The sequence below is a fragment of the Ciconia boyciana genome, chromosome 4 (assembly GCF_034638445.1).
Source record: "Ciconia boyciana chromosome 4, ASM3463844v1, whole genome shotgun sequence".
NCBI classification, from domain to species: domain Eukaryota; kingdom Metazoa; phylum Chordata; class Aves; order Ciconiiformes; family Ciconiidae; genus Ciconia; species Ciconia boyciana.
Genome location: NC_132937.1, coordinates 74195505 through 74213413, shown reverse-complemented (window position 1 = coordinate 74213413; position 17909 = coordinate 74195505). Strand labels below are relative to the sequence as shown.

The window sequence follows — 17909 nt, the reverse complement described above, 5'->3', positions numbered from 1 at the left end:
ATAAAGAATTTCCAGTTTCATATGAAATTTCAATTACACATTGAAATTTCCAAGGGGAAAGGATTAACCATTAACCCCATTCCAAGGGGAAAAGATTAACAACCTGCTGCACCACTTAGACACACACAAGTCTATGGGGCCAGATGGGATCCACCCAAGGGTATTGAGGGAGCTGGCAGAAGTGCCCACCAAATAACTTTCAATAATTTATCAGCAGTCCTGGATAACCGGGGAGGTCCCAGTTGACTGGAGGTTAGCAAAGGTGACACCCATCTACAAGAAGGGATGGAAGAAGGATCTGGGGAACTACAGGCCTGTCAGTCTGACTTTGGTGCCGGGGAAGGTTATGGAGCAGACCATCTTGAGTGCCATCACATGGCATGTACAGGACAGCGAGATGATCAGGTCCAGTCAGCATAGGTTTATGAAAGGCAGATCCTGCTTGGCTAACCTGATCTCCTTCTATGACAAGATGACCCACTTAGTAGATGAGGGAAAGGCTGTGGATGTTGTTTACCTGGACTTTAGTACAGCTTTAACACTGTTTCCCACAGCATTCTCCTGGAGAAACTGGCTGCTCATGGCTTGGACAGGTGTACTCTTTGTTGGGTAAAAAACTGGTTGGATGGCTGGGCCCAAAGAGTTGGGGTGAATGGAGTTAAATCCAGTTGGCGGCCAGTCACAAGTGGTGTTCCCCAGGGCTCGCTATTGGGGCCAGTTCTGTTTAATATCTTCATCAATGATATGGATGAAGGGATCGAGTGTTCCCTCAGTAAGTTTGCAGATGACACCAAGTTGGGCAGGAGTGTTGATTTGCTTGAGGGTAGAAAGGATCTACAGAGGGATATGGACAGGCTGGATCAATGGGCTGAGATCAATTGTATGAGGTTCAACAAGGCTAAGTGTCGGGTCCTGCACTTGGGTCATAACAAGCCCATGCAATGCTACAGGCTTGGGGAAGAGTGGCTGGAAAGCTGCCTGGTGGAAAAGGACCTTGGGGTGTTGGTCAACAGCTGGCTGAATATGAGCCAGCAATGTGCCCAGGTGGCCAAGAAGGCCAATGGCATCCTAGTTTGTATCAGAAACAGTGTGGCCAGCAGGACTAGGGAAGCGATCGTCCCCCTGTACTCAGCACCGGTGAGACAACACCTCAAATACTACGTATTGGGTCAGTTTTGGGCCCCTCACTACAAGAAAGAGATTGAGGTGCTGGAGTGCATCCAAAGAAGAGCAACAAAGCTGATGAAGAGTCTAGAGAACAAGTCTTATGAGGAGAAGCTGAGGGAACTGGGGTTGTTTAGTCTGGAGAAAATGAGGCTGAGGGGAGGCCTTATCACTCTCTACAACTACCTGAAAGGAGGTTGTAGAGAGGTGGGTGTTGGTCTCTTCTCCCAAGTAACAAGTGAGAGGATGAGATGAAACAGCCTCAAGTTGCACCAGGTGTGGTTTAGATTGGATATTAGTAAAAGTTTCTTCACTGAAAGGGTTGCCAAGCATTGGAACAGGCTGCCCAGGGAAGTGGTTGAGTCACCATCCCTGGAGGTATTTAAAAGACATATAGACATGGCACTTAGGGACACGGTTTAGTGGTGGACTTGGTAGCGTTAGGTTAATGGTTGGACTTGATGATTTTAAGGGTCTTTTCCAGCCTAAATGATTCTATGATTCTATAAATTAATTGCTTATCATGGGGATTTATTAACATTAGGTATAAGCCTTATAAATCTGATGTAACCTGGTAAATTGCTCAACTTGCACAGACTTTCTCAATTTATTTGCTGATGGCATACTGCATTCCCAGCTATTAAAACTGGTAGAACAGCACATAGTGAACATCATTGTGCCCACTCCCTCTCCTAACTCACCACTTTCACCTCTAACAGAAAGATACATCATCCTCTCACCACATCCCATCATCCTTTCCCGGACATCTGTGTCCAAGATAATGCAGAGACAGTTCTGTTTTCCATCCTCCTCTTTGTTCCTCTGCTCCTTTCACACTAGCAGCTCTTGGGATTCCTACTGCTGCTACCTAGCAGAAGATGAAATTATTAAAAATGTGAGCAGGCTCTTCCTACTTCTCTGAGCACTACATCCACAGATTCACTAGAAGGACTGTACACCTATTTCCAGGAGCAGTTGTGGTTCCTTACTTTGGAGCCTGGGATGGTCACAAACTCTTAACTAGCTCTTGCCTCACTTTAGTTTCCAAGCAAAGACATAGAATTCACTTAACTTTTAATTCCTCCCCTCTCTAACTGCCAGCTGTCCCTCTCTGTCACAGTATATCTGGTCGTGTCATAGCTTGGAAATAAATGCCTCAAAACTTTGGAGGAAGCAATAAAAAACTTTAAAGTGGAAAAAAGTACTTAAATAACAAACATTAATTTTAAAAATTGCTTTGTTGTTCTTCTAAAATACCACCCAACAGAAGTTATATAGGATTTCCTAAATTTTGCCCATGGACAAGATTTACAGTATAGTGAGTAAATAATCCCTGTTGCTATTTTCATGTGCAGTACATAGACACAGCTCTCTGGGACACAGAAAGTCACTTTCAGAAAGAGTAGAAGGGCATTGGCACAGACTCTTGATGATCACATGCAAAACCCCTGAATATATTGGAAAACCTATGCAAAATCCTAACCAAAACCTCATGCTTGGGTGGGTCAGGCAAGCAGTAATGGCTTCTGGTTCCCCCCCCCGACCCCACAAGGGAAAGGGAGTGGGAGGGAGAACCTCAAACAAAAAGTTATATTTATTCAGAGTCTGTATGAAAGCAAATTACTCATCTTAAGGGATTTCTGGCCCTGAAGCTTACAGAAAAACTCTATTCAGTGGTACCCTGCATGGATCTTATAGAAGACAAGCATAACTTCTTAAATTCAAGACATGCTCAAATCTCTGAGTGCACACATTTACAGGGAAAAAAGGAAACTGAAAATTTACCTATGAAATCTTGTATTTGAAATATACTACACTTTGTTAGTGGAACACTGTGTAAGTAAAAAATAAATCTCCATAGTTTCAAAACTCTTGCACATTGCCAGAGCAGTAATTAAGGTCACTCTTTATCATCACTTCAGTATTGCTGTCATGGTTAACCCCAGCTGACAACTAAGCACCACACAGCCACTCGCTCACCCTCCCTCCTCCCGGTGGGATGGGGGAGAGAATCAGAAGGGCAAAACTCATGGGTTGAGATAAGAACAGTTTAATAATTGAAATATAATATTAATAATACTAATAATAATAATAATTGTAATAAAAAGGAAAATAACAAGAGAGAGAGAGGAACAAAACCCAGGGAAAAACTACAACAAAAAAACCAAGTGATGCAACCACTCATCATCACCAGCTGACCGATGCCCAGCCAGTCCCCGAGCAACAATCGCTGTCCCCTGGCCAACTCCCCCCAGTTCATATACTAAGCATGATATCATATGGTATGGAATAGCCCTTTGGCCCGTTTGGATCAACTATCTTGGCTGTGCCCCCTCCCAGCTTCTTGTGTACCTGACAGAGCATGAGAAGCTGAAAAGTCCTTGACTAGTGTAAACATTACTTAGCAACTACTAAAACATCAGTGTGTTATGAACAGTATTCTCATACTAAATCCAAAACACAGAACTATATTAGCTACTAGGAAGAAAGTTAACTCTATCCCAGCCAAAACCAGGACAATAAGTGATTACAGTATTTCTTCTCATGGATAAGTATCAACAGGTACATCATACATTAAAAATTACAGAATTCAACAACACAGTGATTTTTAAAAAGGCAGGCTTTTCATTTTAAAATCTTTTCAGCTTGATCTAAACTAGGTACTTCTTGGTTTATGATCATTATTTCTTGTCATATCAATTTAGTTCTTCCTTCTGTAATGCAAAATACTGCCTGCGCTGTTATGCTTTGGGCTGTCTCCAACTCGTCCATAAAAAAAAAAACTGTATTACTTCTTGCGGGGGGGGAGGAGAAAAAAGCTCATCTTATCTTTTCTAACAAGCTTGCTCAGCAAACAAAGCCTATATCAGCAAAAATGTTAGGTATGCTAAGATTCTGACTAAAGGTTTCCTTATTTTCTACTATGTCTCCCTAATCATTCCATGCATTTCAAATTCCTTCTGAGCAACAAAATAATTCAGTTCTATACAGAAAAATTATTTGCTGTTACTAAAGAAGCAGAGTACACAATGCCATTCATGTAACTTAAAATCAGTATCTACCCACAGTAAGAAGACATACATTTATAACCTTCACTCAGCTTAGAAACAAGGAGACAACTAACCAGTAGAATTTTAGGGAAATCAGAAGTCCTACTTGAAAGCATTTTGCCTTCATTTCACCATGATTTCACCTACCACCTTAGAGCTGGGGCACAGGGATGGCAGAGGGAATTAAAGTCTCTATAACAAAAATCAAGTTAAGCACAGAACACCCGAGAAAAACCTTGGAATCTTCTGCCCCCAAAGTTACACGTCATCTTAGAAAATCCAATCTGCCAACAAATTGCAGTTTCCAGCACTATTAGTTGTACATGCAAAAAGATGCCATCAGAGGTTCCAAATACACTCACGTGCAACAAGGTGGTTGAAGTCTCCAGTTTCTATGACATTTCCACAGGTACAACTAACAGTTCAGTGGCTGTAGCTGAAGCACCCCTCTACAGAGAAGCAGGATCCAACAAACAGACATTTCCTTTATAGAGGACTAGCAAAAGCCTGACAGATTTTCCAGCTCTGTAGCTCTTCTATTACTGCTTCAGTTGAATGCAGGGTCATGCCCACATCTTCCACTTGTGGAAGTAAAATCATGAACCAACAGAATCTTCTAAGAATTATGTTTTCTACCTAGACAGAAATATGATCAAAATTAGAGCTCTACATCAGGGCTCATTAAAAGTGCACGCCAACTTTTTCATTATAAATAGGACCAAAGCACAGCTGTAAATATTTGCTTTGGATGGAAACATCTACAGAAACATTACGTACACTATTTTGAATTTTCAAGCTGTATGTGGTTTTTAATCACCATGCAGAAAAGCAGGAGACACAGGAATCATTCAGAACTGGACATCAAAGAGTGAGCTTGAATAATTTCAAAAAAGCTTAGGGATTTTACTCACTCACAATAGTGGCTTACATGTATTCCATACTCTCTCACAAGTATTTTAGTTGGCTCCACAGGAATTAATACCTACAATCAAGGGCTGTTGATACCACAGCTCATAAAACAACAAAAAATTACTAGTTCAGTTATGGTGCAAAGTTAACATTCGAATAACAAGGCAGATAGGCAAGTACCTCCTGAAAACAGTAATACATGACAGACCCACAGGAATCCAGTATCAGAAGAGCAGACTCAGTTTGCAGATGTGCCCCTTGATTTGTGAATATCTAATGAAGGCCCCTGAAAGCAAATTTAGTATGAGTGTCTCTTGTGTTGGGAAAAATGACCATGAGTATCCAGTAGGCATGCCAAGACATTTTGCTAAAGAGCCCTGAAAGTTTAAAAAAAAAAACAAAACCCAAATGAAATACAATATACTTCAGTTTCCATCTTCCAAAATTGCAACTGATGTTTTTCTGTTTTCACTATTTGCGATTTGAAGTGTTTTAATTTGAAAGGAAAGAATTGCACAGTTTTAGACCTTGCCAAAGGTCTTGGTTCACTTCTCCTCATGACCAATAAGAGCTGTGCAGCTAAAGTCCCACCTGTGTGAGGATTATATATATTCCTCACTAGGCCTAGTGGCCTAACAGCGACACTCTTGCAACAGTATGTGGGAAACTCAGAGTTGCTTCATAATCCTTTTAGCACCAAAGAAAACAATGAAAAAGTCATGAACACTATAGCTAGAAGCTGGGAATAGCAAAAAATTTTTTTTTCCCTGCAAGGAAGTAACCAGAAGAGATGAGAAAGCTGAGAAGCACATACTTCCTCCCTCCCCCTGCCCCTCCTTACTGGCATCACATAGCTTCAGACCTAATGCAAACCTCTCCATCATTATGACCATATCTCCCTTTGCCATTTTAAGAAATTTGCAAAAGGGCAAGCTAGTACAGTCCTAAGGACAATATTTCAGTTGCATTAAACCAAACTAAGCAACACGGCTCCTACAGAAAAGCTAGTGCTGCATTTTCTATATATCCTTGGAACTGGTTTTGCATCATAACACAAGTGGTACAATACAAAGCCATACACAAAGGAAGGGATGATGGAAGCATATACAGCAGCAAGATACATATAAAGCACTTCAGCATTAACTCTGAGCATCATATAAATATCACAAATATCTTAATTTTTTTTTTTAAAGAAAAAAAAGAGGGAACACCAACAGACAGACTTAAAAGTTATGACGTTACTATTCCAATCAGATCAAACTTGAATTTGAGGTCTATAGACGGAGGTTTTAATCAACATCCAGAACATATTTTATCCCCTTAAGAATCTTTTACTTATATTAGTATGCACCTACACAGAGTTCATGAATTCAGAGCACCATGTCAATAGGGAGTACATTGATCACTGCTAAGGTGTATAAAGCGTATATATCTCTATACAATAATTAGTCCTTGTTTACATCAAAAAGGCAATTGCTTTTCACTGCAAAATTGTAACTGTCTCTTTTTACAGTCCACTGCTTCCTATTGCTCTGTTTTGAAGTAAGTTTCACCCTTCAGCAGTGTACTGGTTTTGGCTAGGATAGCATTAATTTTCTTCATAGTAGCTCCTACAGTGCTATGTTTTGGGTTTGTAAACAAACCTCATTTTTTAGCTATTGCTGAGCAGTGCTTATACAGTGTCAAGGCCTTTTCTGCTTCTCACACTGTCCTACCAGCGAGCAGGCTGGGTGTGCACAAAAACAAGTTAGGCTGCTACAAGACAGATGTCACCACTTTCCCTCTTAAATTAATGAATTCAGAAGACAGAAGGGAATAATCCAATAGAAAAAAGCACAGCCAAGAAATATTAGGAAAGATTAATTATTGCTACAAAAATCTGTGTATCATCTATGTGCCATGCCTCCTTTTTAGAGACAGAACAGAAGGAACAGGTAGGCTAACCGCATGTCCTTAATTCCCATGATGCTGCAAGATTACATATGCACATTTTTAAAGGATCAAAACCACAGACATATATGCATATATACTTTCATATGCTGAATGCAATAATTTAAAAAAGAAACAGAAACATTAAAGCCACTTGTGCTTCCTGTTGATAAAGATACTAACCCAGCATTTCCTACTCCTCTTAATATTACTTAAGTACAAAAAAACAGAGAATGGCACACATTGACTCAGACAGAACAAACCCCAAAAAGCCCTACATAAAACAACAACCTCACTGAACTAAACTGGGAGGTTTTCTGTTTTGGCTAAGACATCACCATCCTTCACTGATACAGATAACAGCACTTCTATTTGGTGTGTAGTGAAAACCAAGACAGGCTCTGTTGCTTTTTGCAGTGTCATTACTTACATGCAAACATATATGATGACCCTCTGTACAAGTTTACTGTAAGCTCTTATCAAAAAGCAGGCACTACATGAAGTCTGTCCATGATTTGAAGTACATCCTACTGACAAACGACACTTTGCAAGGGTTTGATTTCAGGAGCCAAATAAAGCTGTAAGGCTAAGTGTAATCTAACTGGTAGAGGTTTACAAGAATCTGTCTAGTTAAGCACATATCATGGCTTCCACAGTTAAGTCACATGGGAGAGACAAACAGTGCACAAAACAGATCCTGGTTTGGAAAAAAACCCTTTTTTCACAATGTTTGTACCATCCTAATTTGAAAATGAATAGTTAATCCTGTATTGCAAAGGAGGACAAATGCTGCTTTCCAACCCAAAATAAGCAAGGGAACATAAGTTCCAAGCCATACAAGGTCACTCTCTACTTCCTCTCCTTCAGCCTGTACTGGAAGGTCTACTTTTGCTGTTTGTTTGATGGGGTTTTTAATGAATGCAAGATCAAATATTGCAATAGCAAGCTTCTGTACATAACACTGGAGCAAAAATTTTTAGAGAACTTTGCAAAACATCTAACAGACTGTCAGACATACAATCTGACAGACTGCATACCACCTGAGGCTTGCTTAGGTTTTTTTTTTTTAAGGCAATAAATTCAAACTATCATACCCTCTCATCTTGAAGTTTCTAAAAGAACAACCCAATTTGCCTTCCAGATTACTATTGTTACTTAATACACACTTGACAACTCCAGTCATAATACTATACAAAACCATTTGTAGGTCACAAGCAAGTATTGCATGTTCACTGCTTCATAACTGGTATTTCAGCTCACAGAAGCAATAATGTCTAAAGGTTATTGCCTATGTCTTACAACACAGTAAATTTTACATGGTCTTAACAGGGCAACAATACATCTCCCTAAATTTTTGTCATTCTCATTACATAACAAGACAAAGGACTTTGACAGAGAAAGCTGGGGCATAGGGATGGCAGAGGGAATTAAAGTCTCCATAACAAAAAACATGTGAAGCACAGAACACTATGTGCCCGCATGGTATCTGAAGAAATACTGAGATCTAAATTGCTCCAAAACCCTACCCAGGTATCATATATCAGCTTTGAAATCAGTTTCATTACAACCACCACCATGGGGGTGCAGGCAGCTCAGATACCAGACGCTTTTCAGAAGGTACCCTGGGACCATCTCTTTCACTCATTCTCACCATGGGAAAAGCACGTGGGAGAGCTGCAGACTGCACAGTGCCAGATTGATCTATACAGCAGATGAACATGCCCCGCATGGTTTGTGAAAGGTTTCTGCAGAAATACCAGCAGGGTCACTCTAGAGCCAACCCTGAGGGAGCTCCAATCAACAAGCTGTGCATAAAGGCAGCTATTTTGACCTTGTGAGTACTCTGGGTTGCTTTTCCCAGCAATGTACATGTCCATGGCCACATCACTGTTATTAGAATGTATACATATTTCAGAACACATATGCTGCTACCAGGAAAAGAAAGAAAATAGCAAAATGAGAGGAAAAGATACAACAGAAATAAAAAAGACAACACTTGGTTCCACTCTAGGCAAAGCACATTTTTAATCACCAGTTTTTATTCAGAAGAGAAGGATTTCTGTAAATCATAGCCCTGCCAATGATACAACCCGTCATAATAACAGTTGCATTCTGCTGCACACATGAGGTTTTTTTGACTTCATTGATCTTAATCCCACAATCATAATTTTTACAGTTGAAAAGTTACCACAATATGGCTTATTCTTTCTGTGAAAAGCACACAAGTTTGGCAAAGATAAGATTTAGAATCTACATATTGTTCTTTTAGATACTGCACATGAATGGCTTTCACTGCTTTATATATACATGGAGGGGGGGAACCAATCACACAGAACTTTTAAGGATAAAGGAATTTGACCCTCCTGCATTTTAACATTTAGTGTAGCCTCTTCTATTCCAGGCACCGACCTTCAGCACAGCACTAGCCTGAATTTTTGCCAAATCAATCAACAGAGTTGCCAACAAGTCAGTTGCTGTGATGGAGTTCGCTAGCCTAATCAGTGTACATAATGCAGGACAAACACAGCATTCCTACAACTGCAATGCAGACTACTGTCATAGTGGCTTCACAGTACTATAATCACAAAAGATAGATATGAAGGAAGATTTCATCTGTTTCTTTGGGATTTGTTTTTCATTTGTTCAAAGTTTAACAGGTTGCATACTTTTAAACATTATTAGCTCTTATTTTCTTCTCATTTGTATTTTTAATTGCTAAAGTGTATATTTTGTAATGGCTCCTTTAATTATTTTCCAGTTGTTTGTAGAATAGTACTTTACATACAAGTATTCACACTTATGAATACTCAGTTGTGCCAAAAGAGACACTGAGGCCTCATTAGCATCTCCATCAATGATAAAAAGCACAAATTTAGATTAAAAAAACTGACAGCTTACACATGCTGTATTCACAGTTCAATTTTCTGAAAACCTGCTCCTTGTCTTTCTCTTAAAATGGTTTACAGCTCAGAAGTAATGAGGCTGCTAAAGTATTCTGAAGCTTTTTGGACTCTCACAAATACAAGCCTGGCTGTTTCCAGAAAGATTGGTTTACATGCATGAAAAACAGTTACAAGTGATTCTACTCATATGTTAACAATTCATTATTACTGCAGAAGAAATTGTCAGATTTTATACAAAAGAAAGGCTTAAATAAAAAGCAGTGTTAGGCCATGAAGCAGTAAGTAAATTATGCACATTCTTAATTTTAAACACAGCTGGTTCCCCATAAAAGTCAATGGCACTGTGATGGAAGTATTGTTACACAAGAATTCCAGTGTTTGCAGAATCGATTCCTTCAATGTCAAAGAGTGATTACAACCCAAAAAAAGCTCTCTGCACTCAGCTACGCGTAATAAGCAGACTCCTCCAAACAGCTTGGTGGGAGCTTTGGTGGGAAAAAAAATCCCAAAGTCAAAAACCACCTTATCTCCACATGAATAACCAAAACACCAAAAGTGTCTCACATTTCAGCGGAATCAGGATTCCTCTCTCTCATTCTTCACTAGCTGTGCTGTACTGAAGATGACCACTGCTGCAGTACATTACTACACACCCTGAATCATCCAATAGAAGAACTGAGCACTGAAATCTTCTTTGAATGCCTTTTGTGAGACAGCCCTCATGATGGAATAAAACATCAGCTGTGCCCCAGGGAGGCAAACTGAGCAGAACCCAACACACCATATTAGCCTGAAATTCCTGCCTCTTTGATCAACTGGATGAGTTTTCCAGAGCTGTTCCCTCTCCTGCTTCCTCCCCATTTCTTTCCAAAAGTCTCCATCTGTTCTCTCTCTTTCTTCCTGGCTATAAGGTACACAATATTTTTGTGATTCTTACAATTGAAGGTTAATATACTTCCACTATTTAAAGCAGTATCAAAAGTAGTCAAAACACAGCTATTAGAAGGTACATATGTACTCTTTAAAACACTTACTGACACTTAAAACCCAGCTCACAAAAAATGCTGGTGTATTTTAAAAGTCAATTTGATGTTATTTTAAGGTAGTGTTGGACAGAAGTCTAAGCAGTAGCTGCCATGCATACAAATTTCTCTGCCAGACAAAGGAATAATATTACTCTCACTCATAAAGAAATCTTAATGTTTTTGCTCTTCTACACAATCTTTGCTTTTGTACTTAAAGAAAAAAAAATACTGTCCAGCAGAGCTGGAAATTCACTGAACTTCCTTCACTCAAATCACTGAGTGAAAGAGGAAGAGGAAAACTTGAATTCTCTGAATGCAGCTGAATTCTTCACTACTGAAATCAGAGACATGCATTAAATAAATTTGTAGGTAATTATTATACCGACACCCATCAAATATGAAAAAAATACTCTGATTAGTTAAACAAATAGAAGTGTTTTTATCCTAGCTTTTATTAGTTTTCAACATTTTCTATGGCAGTCATTACGGGGCTTTATCTAACACATGTGGACATAGCCTCACAAATGTCAAACATGGTTGCTGGACTTTGCATCATCTTCCAAAAAAGATGACAAGACAGTCCTGGAATACTTTTACAGGTGGATACTGAGGTCAACATAAGCTTTCAACATTTTTTACTCATAAGATGTCATGCAGATACTGAGTGGCTTCATTCATTCTACAAGTGGAATACCATCTCCTTAGTGGAAAAATGGTACTAAACAATCCATGGTGAACATCTATACTCTGATCTTCAGACACTGTTTTAATAGGGAAAGAGATTTTCAGTCTCTTTCCAACTCATAGTGCTTGGTCTTGTCAAAAGAAAACATTTCAAGCAGATTAAGTTATTTCTCTCTTCTCTTTTCGTATGTTCATCTACTCCCCTCATTATTCTGATCATCGAATTGCTTTTCATTTTATAACAGGTGCTGGAGTATTCTGTTCCAGATATGTTGCTGATACACCCAGATCCAAGCTTGTACTGTAAAGTGCCAGCAAAAGAAAGCATGTAAGTCTTAGTCTGTGTATATACATGAATGGAGCCCAGAGAAGCACAATCACTCTCTCAGCTACATAGACTGTATCTGAATTACTGAATTAATTTCTGAGCACCCATTGCTAGACAGGGAGTTCAAAGAAATGCAGTAAAAGCAAATATATATCCAATTCATTGAGAAAACAGGTTCCTGTTTAGCTTAGCTGTCACAGGAACACAGGATACAGATGCTACAACACAGCTTTGTGGAAAAACACTATCCAGCAACACGCACTTGAATAACATAAAACTCACAGGTAGAAACAGATGCCACCAGCATTTTTTTCTGTCAGTAATATTTGACTAAAGTAAAATGCTGGGATGTGCAAAACAGAGAGGGAAAAAAAGACACTGAGAACAGACCTCTTAGATTTTTTTATCTACCATCTTGCCAAAATAGATTACTTGGTTTGTTGTTTAGGACTGAATAATACAGTTTAAAACAAACAGGAACCCTTCTACTCCATGACACGACAGTATGCAATATTGACAGTTAAAGGTATGCCTGTTGCCGCCAATAGACTTAGGCTATGCACACAGAACATGTTCCTGCAATCTCCAATACATTTATATACAGAACAAAATTAACACAAGGAAATAAAACTTTTCGGAATTGAAAGGAACTAGCTGAAATAACTAGATTTTGCAAATGACATTTTTCATTTTGTAAATGACATTACCTAACTTGGTTTATTTCTACCTTCTACAAAAAAACCCCACTTCTTCCTGTGAGAGCCTTTTTATTTTTTTCATCAGTTTAGTTATGTAATTAATTTCAAAGTTTCCATTTGCTGTGTGAAAAAAAAAGGATAAAAATAATACAAGAATGTCACTGAAAGGAAATGTTATTTACATTTCAACAGATCATCACAAGTTATCCCTTCTGCAGTTACTTGTTTGTGCACGTCACCTGTCTTAAGTGAGAAACACTGTAATAGCTTACTTCTACATTTTCCTTTCATCTCAAATGGAAAAGTTCCATGCTTAATGTATTAAGCAGGAGATGGTGAAATGATCTTTCAGAAATACACACAATCTAAAAATAAAAGCAAAAGGCTTACAAAATATTTTGTAATACCGTCCAAAAGAGAGATACCCCAAATTACATGACATATCTCCTTTAGCGAGTATTTCACTTTTTTGGGGGGTTTTTTTAGTGAAATTGTTTAAGTAACAAATGACTAGTCAGAATTAATAAATTCTGCTCATTAATTTGAAGTTCCCAATCAGAGGAATTTGAGATCATACAACGTGGAAAAAAAAAAAATATGTGCAACAAGAAAGTCTTCCATGAACTTTTAATTACACTTTGATTATTGATATTTCTGGAAAGGTCTCAAATTAAGAATAGTCATGTAAATAGAGGAATTTGTCTCAAAAAATAAAAACTTACCACTAACCATTTCTAAAATATTTATTAATTTATAACATTTATAACATTTCAGGGGAAGTTCAGACAGGACAGTAGGAACAGGTTCTTCACTGTGAGGATGGTGGGTCACTGGAACAGGCTCCCCAGGGAAGTGGTCACGGCACCAAGCCTGACAGTTCAAGGAGCTTCTGCATGATGCTCTTAGTCATATGGTTTAGGTTTAGGTAGTCCTGTGAGGAGCAGGGAGTTGGACTCGATGATCCTTATAGGTCCTTTCCAGCTTGAGATACTCTATGATTAACTCAGCTGTTCCAGGCCCTAAAAATAGATCTGCAAATAACTGTTCTTCCAGAGCTACAGACCTCACACATTATCTCCAACTAAACTCCTGAGCAGGAGGGAAGGCATGGCAGAGATCTCTCCAAAGAAGTTTGGACCTAAGTTTCCAGTACCGGGGGTGGGGGTGGGGTGGGAAGGGTGGGGGGGTGTCAAATCAAAAAATAAATCTTAAATATTTTTATTTGGGTTATCTGGCTATTTTCACTGGAGAAACTATTCAAACAATAAAGAGTTTGGCACACCCACTAACATCTCAAGGAAAGGATAAGGGTTTCTTTCACTTTTGAAATTACTTACGGCTGTGTTTTTGCTTTTATTTAAAGAAAAGAAAAAAACCACCAAATACTGAATTAGAAAAACAGTGATCTTCCATATCCGCTTTAGTGCGTTTGCTGCTTTAAAGACTATTTTAAGACACATATCCATTCTGACAGCTTTACATCAGTAAAGTAAAACAAGAAATTGTGTTCTTGTCAGTTTGACAAATGGGCATAAGAGTTCTGAATCCAACTGAAACGCTTTTGGAAAATCTTAAGATTCAGTCTGTTCTCTCTGTTTTACAAGGGTAAAAGCCCCAAAGAACTCGGAGAGCTACAAATATAATGTTGTAAGCTTCCTGTGATAGCCATCTTTTCCTCTGAATTTACATAGCACTTTGCACAGGAAATCAACACACAAACTCACAAACAAAACTCAAGACTACTGTATAAGACAAAACAAAAAACCTTTCAGATGCCATGAAGCACAGTTTATTTGAAAGATTTGATGCCCACAAAAGCTTCCAGATCACCAGCCATGGAAATTAAAACTCTATTCAAGAAGCCAATAATGTAAGCATTCTCTTTACTTCAGATTTTAGCAGCTCTTATAGAGCATCAAACATGCCTCAAGATCATCAAAATAATAAGCAACATCTCTGCTCTAATATTTGCACATTCTCTTTAGTGTCCCTTCCAGTAGAGCCAGCTTTCCGGAGGAAATTTACTGACCAGCTTCAGCTCCAAACTTTCTTCCAAAAAGTCTCACCATCATCTCTGGGCTTTTCATTTCAAGGAACAAAATTTGGAAGCTCTGTGCATGAACGTTGCTTCTCAGTAGTAGCACAAAGTACCTTTAAGCTGTATGCTCAGGCCCACACTGCCATGTCTTCCAGTTGCATGGATAAAGAGCAGAATTTTTTAAAATGTTTTGTTGCACAATGAAGTAACAGTATTATGTCAAACAGACTTTTAAAGTGATAGCAACATGATGGCTGTCTCTCTCAAGGGGAACGGACTTAGCAAGATGACTTAAAAAAAAATTCTCCCCAAAACTGCATTACTATTGAAGACAAAGACTTTTTACTATGCACACAGGAATGCAGATTACAGCCCTGTGATTGTAATAAGCTGCAGTTGAAAGATCTTCTACTAAGACCAGGATTAAGTACAAAACCAAAACATCAAATGCTTGTACAAACTGTAATTTTAACGTGACAAAAAAAAACCTCCATAAAAGTGTAATTTTTTTTTAAAAAAAAGAAGAATAAAAAGGTCCATCTTGCTAGCTGGGTCAACAAAACATGCCCAGAGCTCATAACCTTTGGATTCTAAAACCAGCAGCATATAAAGGATAGGGAATTTTCAGTGCATTTGAGAAGAGGGAAGCACAAGGCAATGACAATGTATTTCTCAAGTGAAACAGAAAATTTGCTTTTTCCTGCATGGAGTTTTTCTGAATTTGGTAGAAGTTTTGTACTCCGAATTGGCACGTCACTGAGGAGTTAAAATATAATGCAGCAAACTCTACCTCATGCTTTAACTATGGCTACCCAGCATGCTTGTCATTTAACAGACCAAATCCCACCTGTAATCAAAGGGCTGCATTTTCAACAGGAAGGTGGTTGTTTTACCCAGTGCCTTGTCCTAATTCCATATTTGGCTATGATCTTGTGTCTAACCAAACAAGTATACTTTAGTTTCAGTTTGATCTGAGAGCTTCATTTCCTCCTCTGTCCTGGACGGCTAGAATGTGTTACTAATACAGAGGCAGTAGTAACATGGACTTCACATGGCTTCATTTCAGTCACAAGTGCAGGATGCACACATACTGTTGTCAACAAACGCTCCTGTATGCTTATCTCAAAGCTGCAACCACATCGTTATTTCAAGCACTTCTGTCCATGTCTGGACAATTCGGAAAGCCTTCTGGCTTCCAGGAACACCCTGAAACACTGTTTCAAACACCTGTATAAAATACTGATCTACCTGTATTTTATTTCTCCTTTCCCTACCTGGAAGGAAACATTGTTTAGAGTGCCTCGACCAGGAAAACGGCATAAACAGAGGGTCTGGTTCCTCCTTCCCATCAGACAGTCATGATAGCTTTGGCACTCCGGACGCATATAAGGCTCTTTCCTCGGAACAATACACAGCGAGAGCACACCTTGGTGTAGAAGTTGCCCCGGCTTCGTAGTGTCCGTTATCTGCCACCGAGAGACTATGGCCGGGCAATAAAAAGTGCAACAGTGCTGAAAAAGAGAGGGAGCCTCCTCTCACCTTCCTAGGTAAAGACATATGTGCGTAACTAACCCAAATAAAACAAGATCTGAGGTAATTTCCAAGCCGCGGACCATGGGGCCTACACGACTAAGAAGCCTCCCCTATTCTCCTGGGCAAGCAGCTCCCGCCCGGGAGCCCCAGCTGCGACCGGGCCCTGCGCCGTGGGGGACCGCCCGGGAGCGCCTCTGCCAGGAGGGAAGGCAGGCCTGCCGCGGGGAGGCCGCGCGTCCCCGACCCGGGCTTCGCCGCCTGCTCGGGAAGCGCCCACTGGCAGCGCAGCGCTGCCGCGGTACTCACCGCTAGGAAACGGCTCCATTTTCCTCCCGGCGTCCGCACTCAGTCCGCGAGAGCGAAGCCCTGGCGAGGGGGAAGAAGACGACGCGGAAGCGCAGCCACGACTCTTCACTCCTCCTCCTGCCGCCCCATGCTCCCCGGACGGGCGCTGCCTCGGGCTCCGCCGGGCTGCTGCGGCACCTCACGCCGCAGTCACTGCCCACCGACCCTATACCGCTTCTCTAGCGGCCGGGAGCACAGCAGGCTCAGTCCACGGCTGAAAAAGCTCAGCAGCTTTTTCAGGGGAGCGAGCCTGCACCAAACATCTGCCCGCGCCTCGGACCCTGTTTCCCTCTCAACCCCCGGCTCGGCCACGCTGCACCGCCTACTCCTCACACAGACCCGCCTCCCCTGCCGCCTCACGCATGGGGAGGGCTGGGCCGGTGCTCGACCAGCTGTAGCGCTCTGCGTGGCTCTCCGAACCAGGGGGGCACGAGTGTCGCGGTGTCGGTCCCCTGCATTCTGCTCGTCTGGGCTACTTCATGCGCGTCAGCCGAATGCCGGCCGCAGCCCTGCCGCTGCAGAGGCGGAATGAGCCGGCCGCAGTGCGATCCGGGCGCTGCCCCGCAGGCCTCCGTGTGGCTTCGGGGCACTCCGGCCCGCTGCACAGAGGCCCCGCAGGCTCCTGATGGCCGTAGCAATGCCGCTGGGCCAGGCCAGGCCAGGCCAGCTTTGCCTGATTCTCGCCGCCGTGCTCCGTTCGTCGCAATTTACCCTTAATTTTTATTTTTAGCCTTATTACTGCCTTACCTGCCCCCCTCTCCCTGACCACTACACTTCTGCTATCACGTAACTGACTAAATAGCATTTTTGTCTTTAATATGGGAAATTTTTAACTGCTGATTGGTGGAAAAGAAGAAAATGGGAGTTGATTAATCCTGAAGAACTCAAAATGTAAAGGCCATGTATTTATTTTGCCAAAAAAAAGAAGAAATCTAAGTTTAACTGTTCTTTGGGGGAGGGAGGGGAGGAAGGCCAGAGGTCCATAAGAACTCAGGCCCTATTCGTAGACCTGTACCTGTTTTCACTGTTTCATAAACCTAGAAGTGCACTTCTTCACACCTTAGTGTGTTTCACACACTTAGTTACATTGACAATCCTGTAGCATGAACTAGGTCATAGTTATGTCTCATGCTAAGTCCTCGGAGTTTAATACTAGCCCTAATGTTGGGCACAGAGCTATATGAGTTTTAACGACCCTCTACTCACCAACATGTCCTTAGACACTCCTTAACATATGACAACAGCCCATCCTCAAAAGAAAAACTTATATTATTAAATTATTAAATCAGCAAAGGATTTCTTT

General features: G+C 40.6%; 1 protein-coding gene across 3 annotated transcripts in view; it reads right to left on the bottom strand.

Moving 5' to 3' along the window:
* The window catches only part of LNPEP (leucyl and cystinyl aminopeptidase), a 70096-nt gene extending 53163 nt beyond the window's left edge, over nucleotides 1–16933 (bottom strand). For 2 of the 3 annotated variants that reach the window (XM_072860114.1, XM_072860113.1), the window contains exon 1: nucleotides 16568–16933. Coding sequence is in view for 2 of the 3 variants with exons in the window: in XM_072860113.1 (XP_072716214.1) it covers nucleotides 16568–16586 (19 nt within the window). In the remaining variant the exon portion in view is untranslated. Of the gene's footprint in view, nucleotides 1–16002; nucleotides 16201–16567 lie in introns of those variants that run through there. The other variant, XM_072860112.1, reaches the window with a different exon arrangement.
* Between the last annotated feature and the right edge of the window lie 976 nt (nucleotides 16934–17909).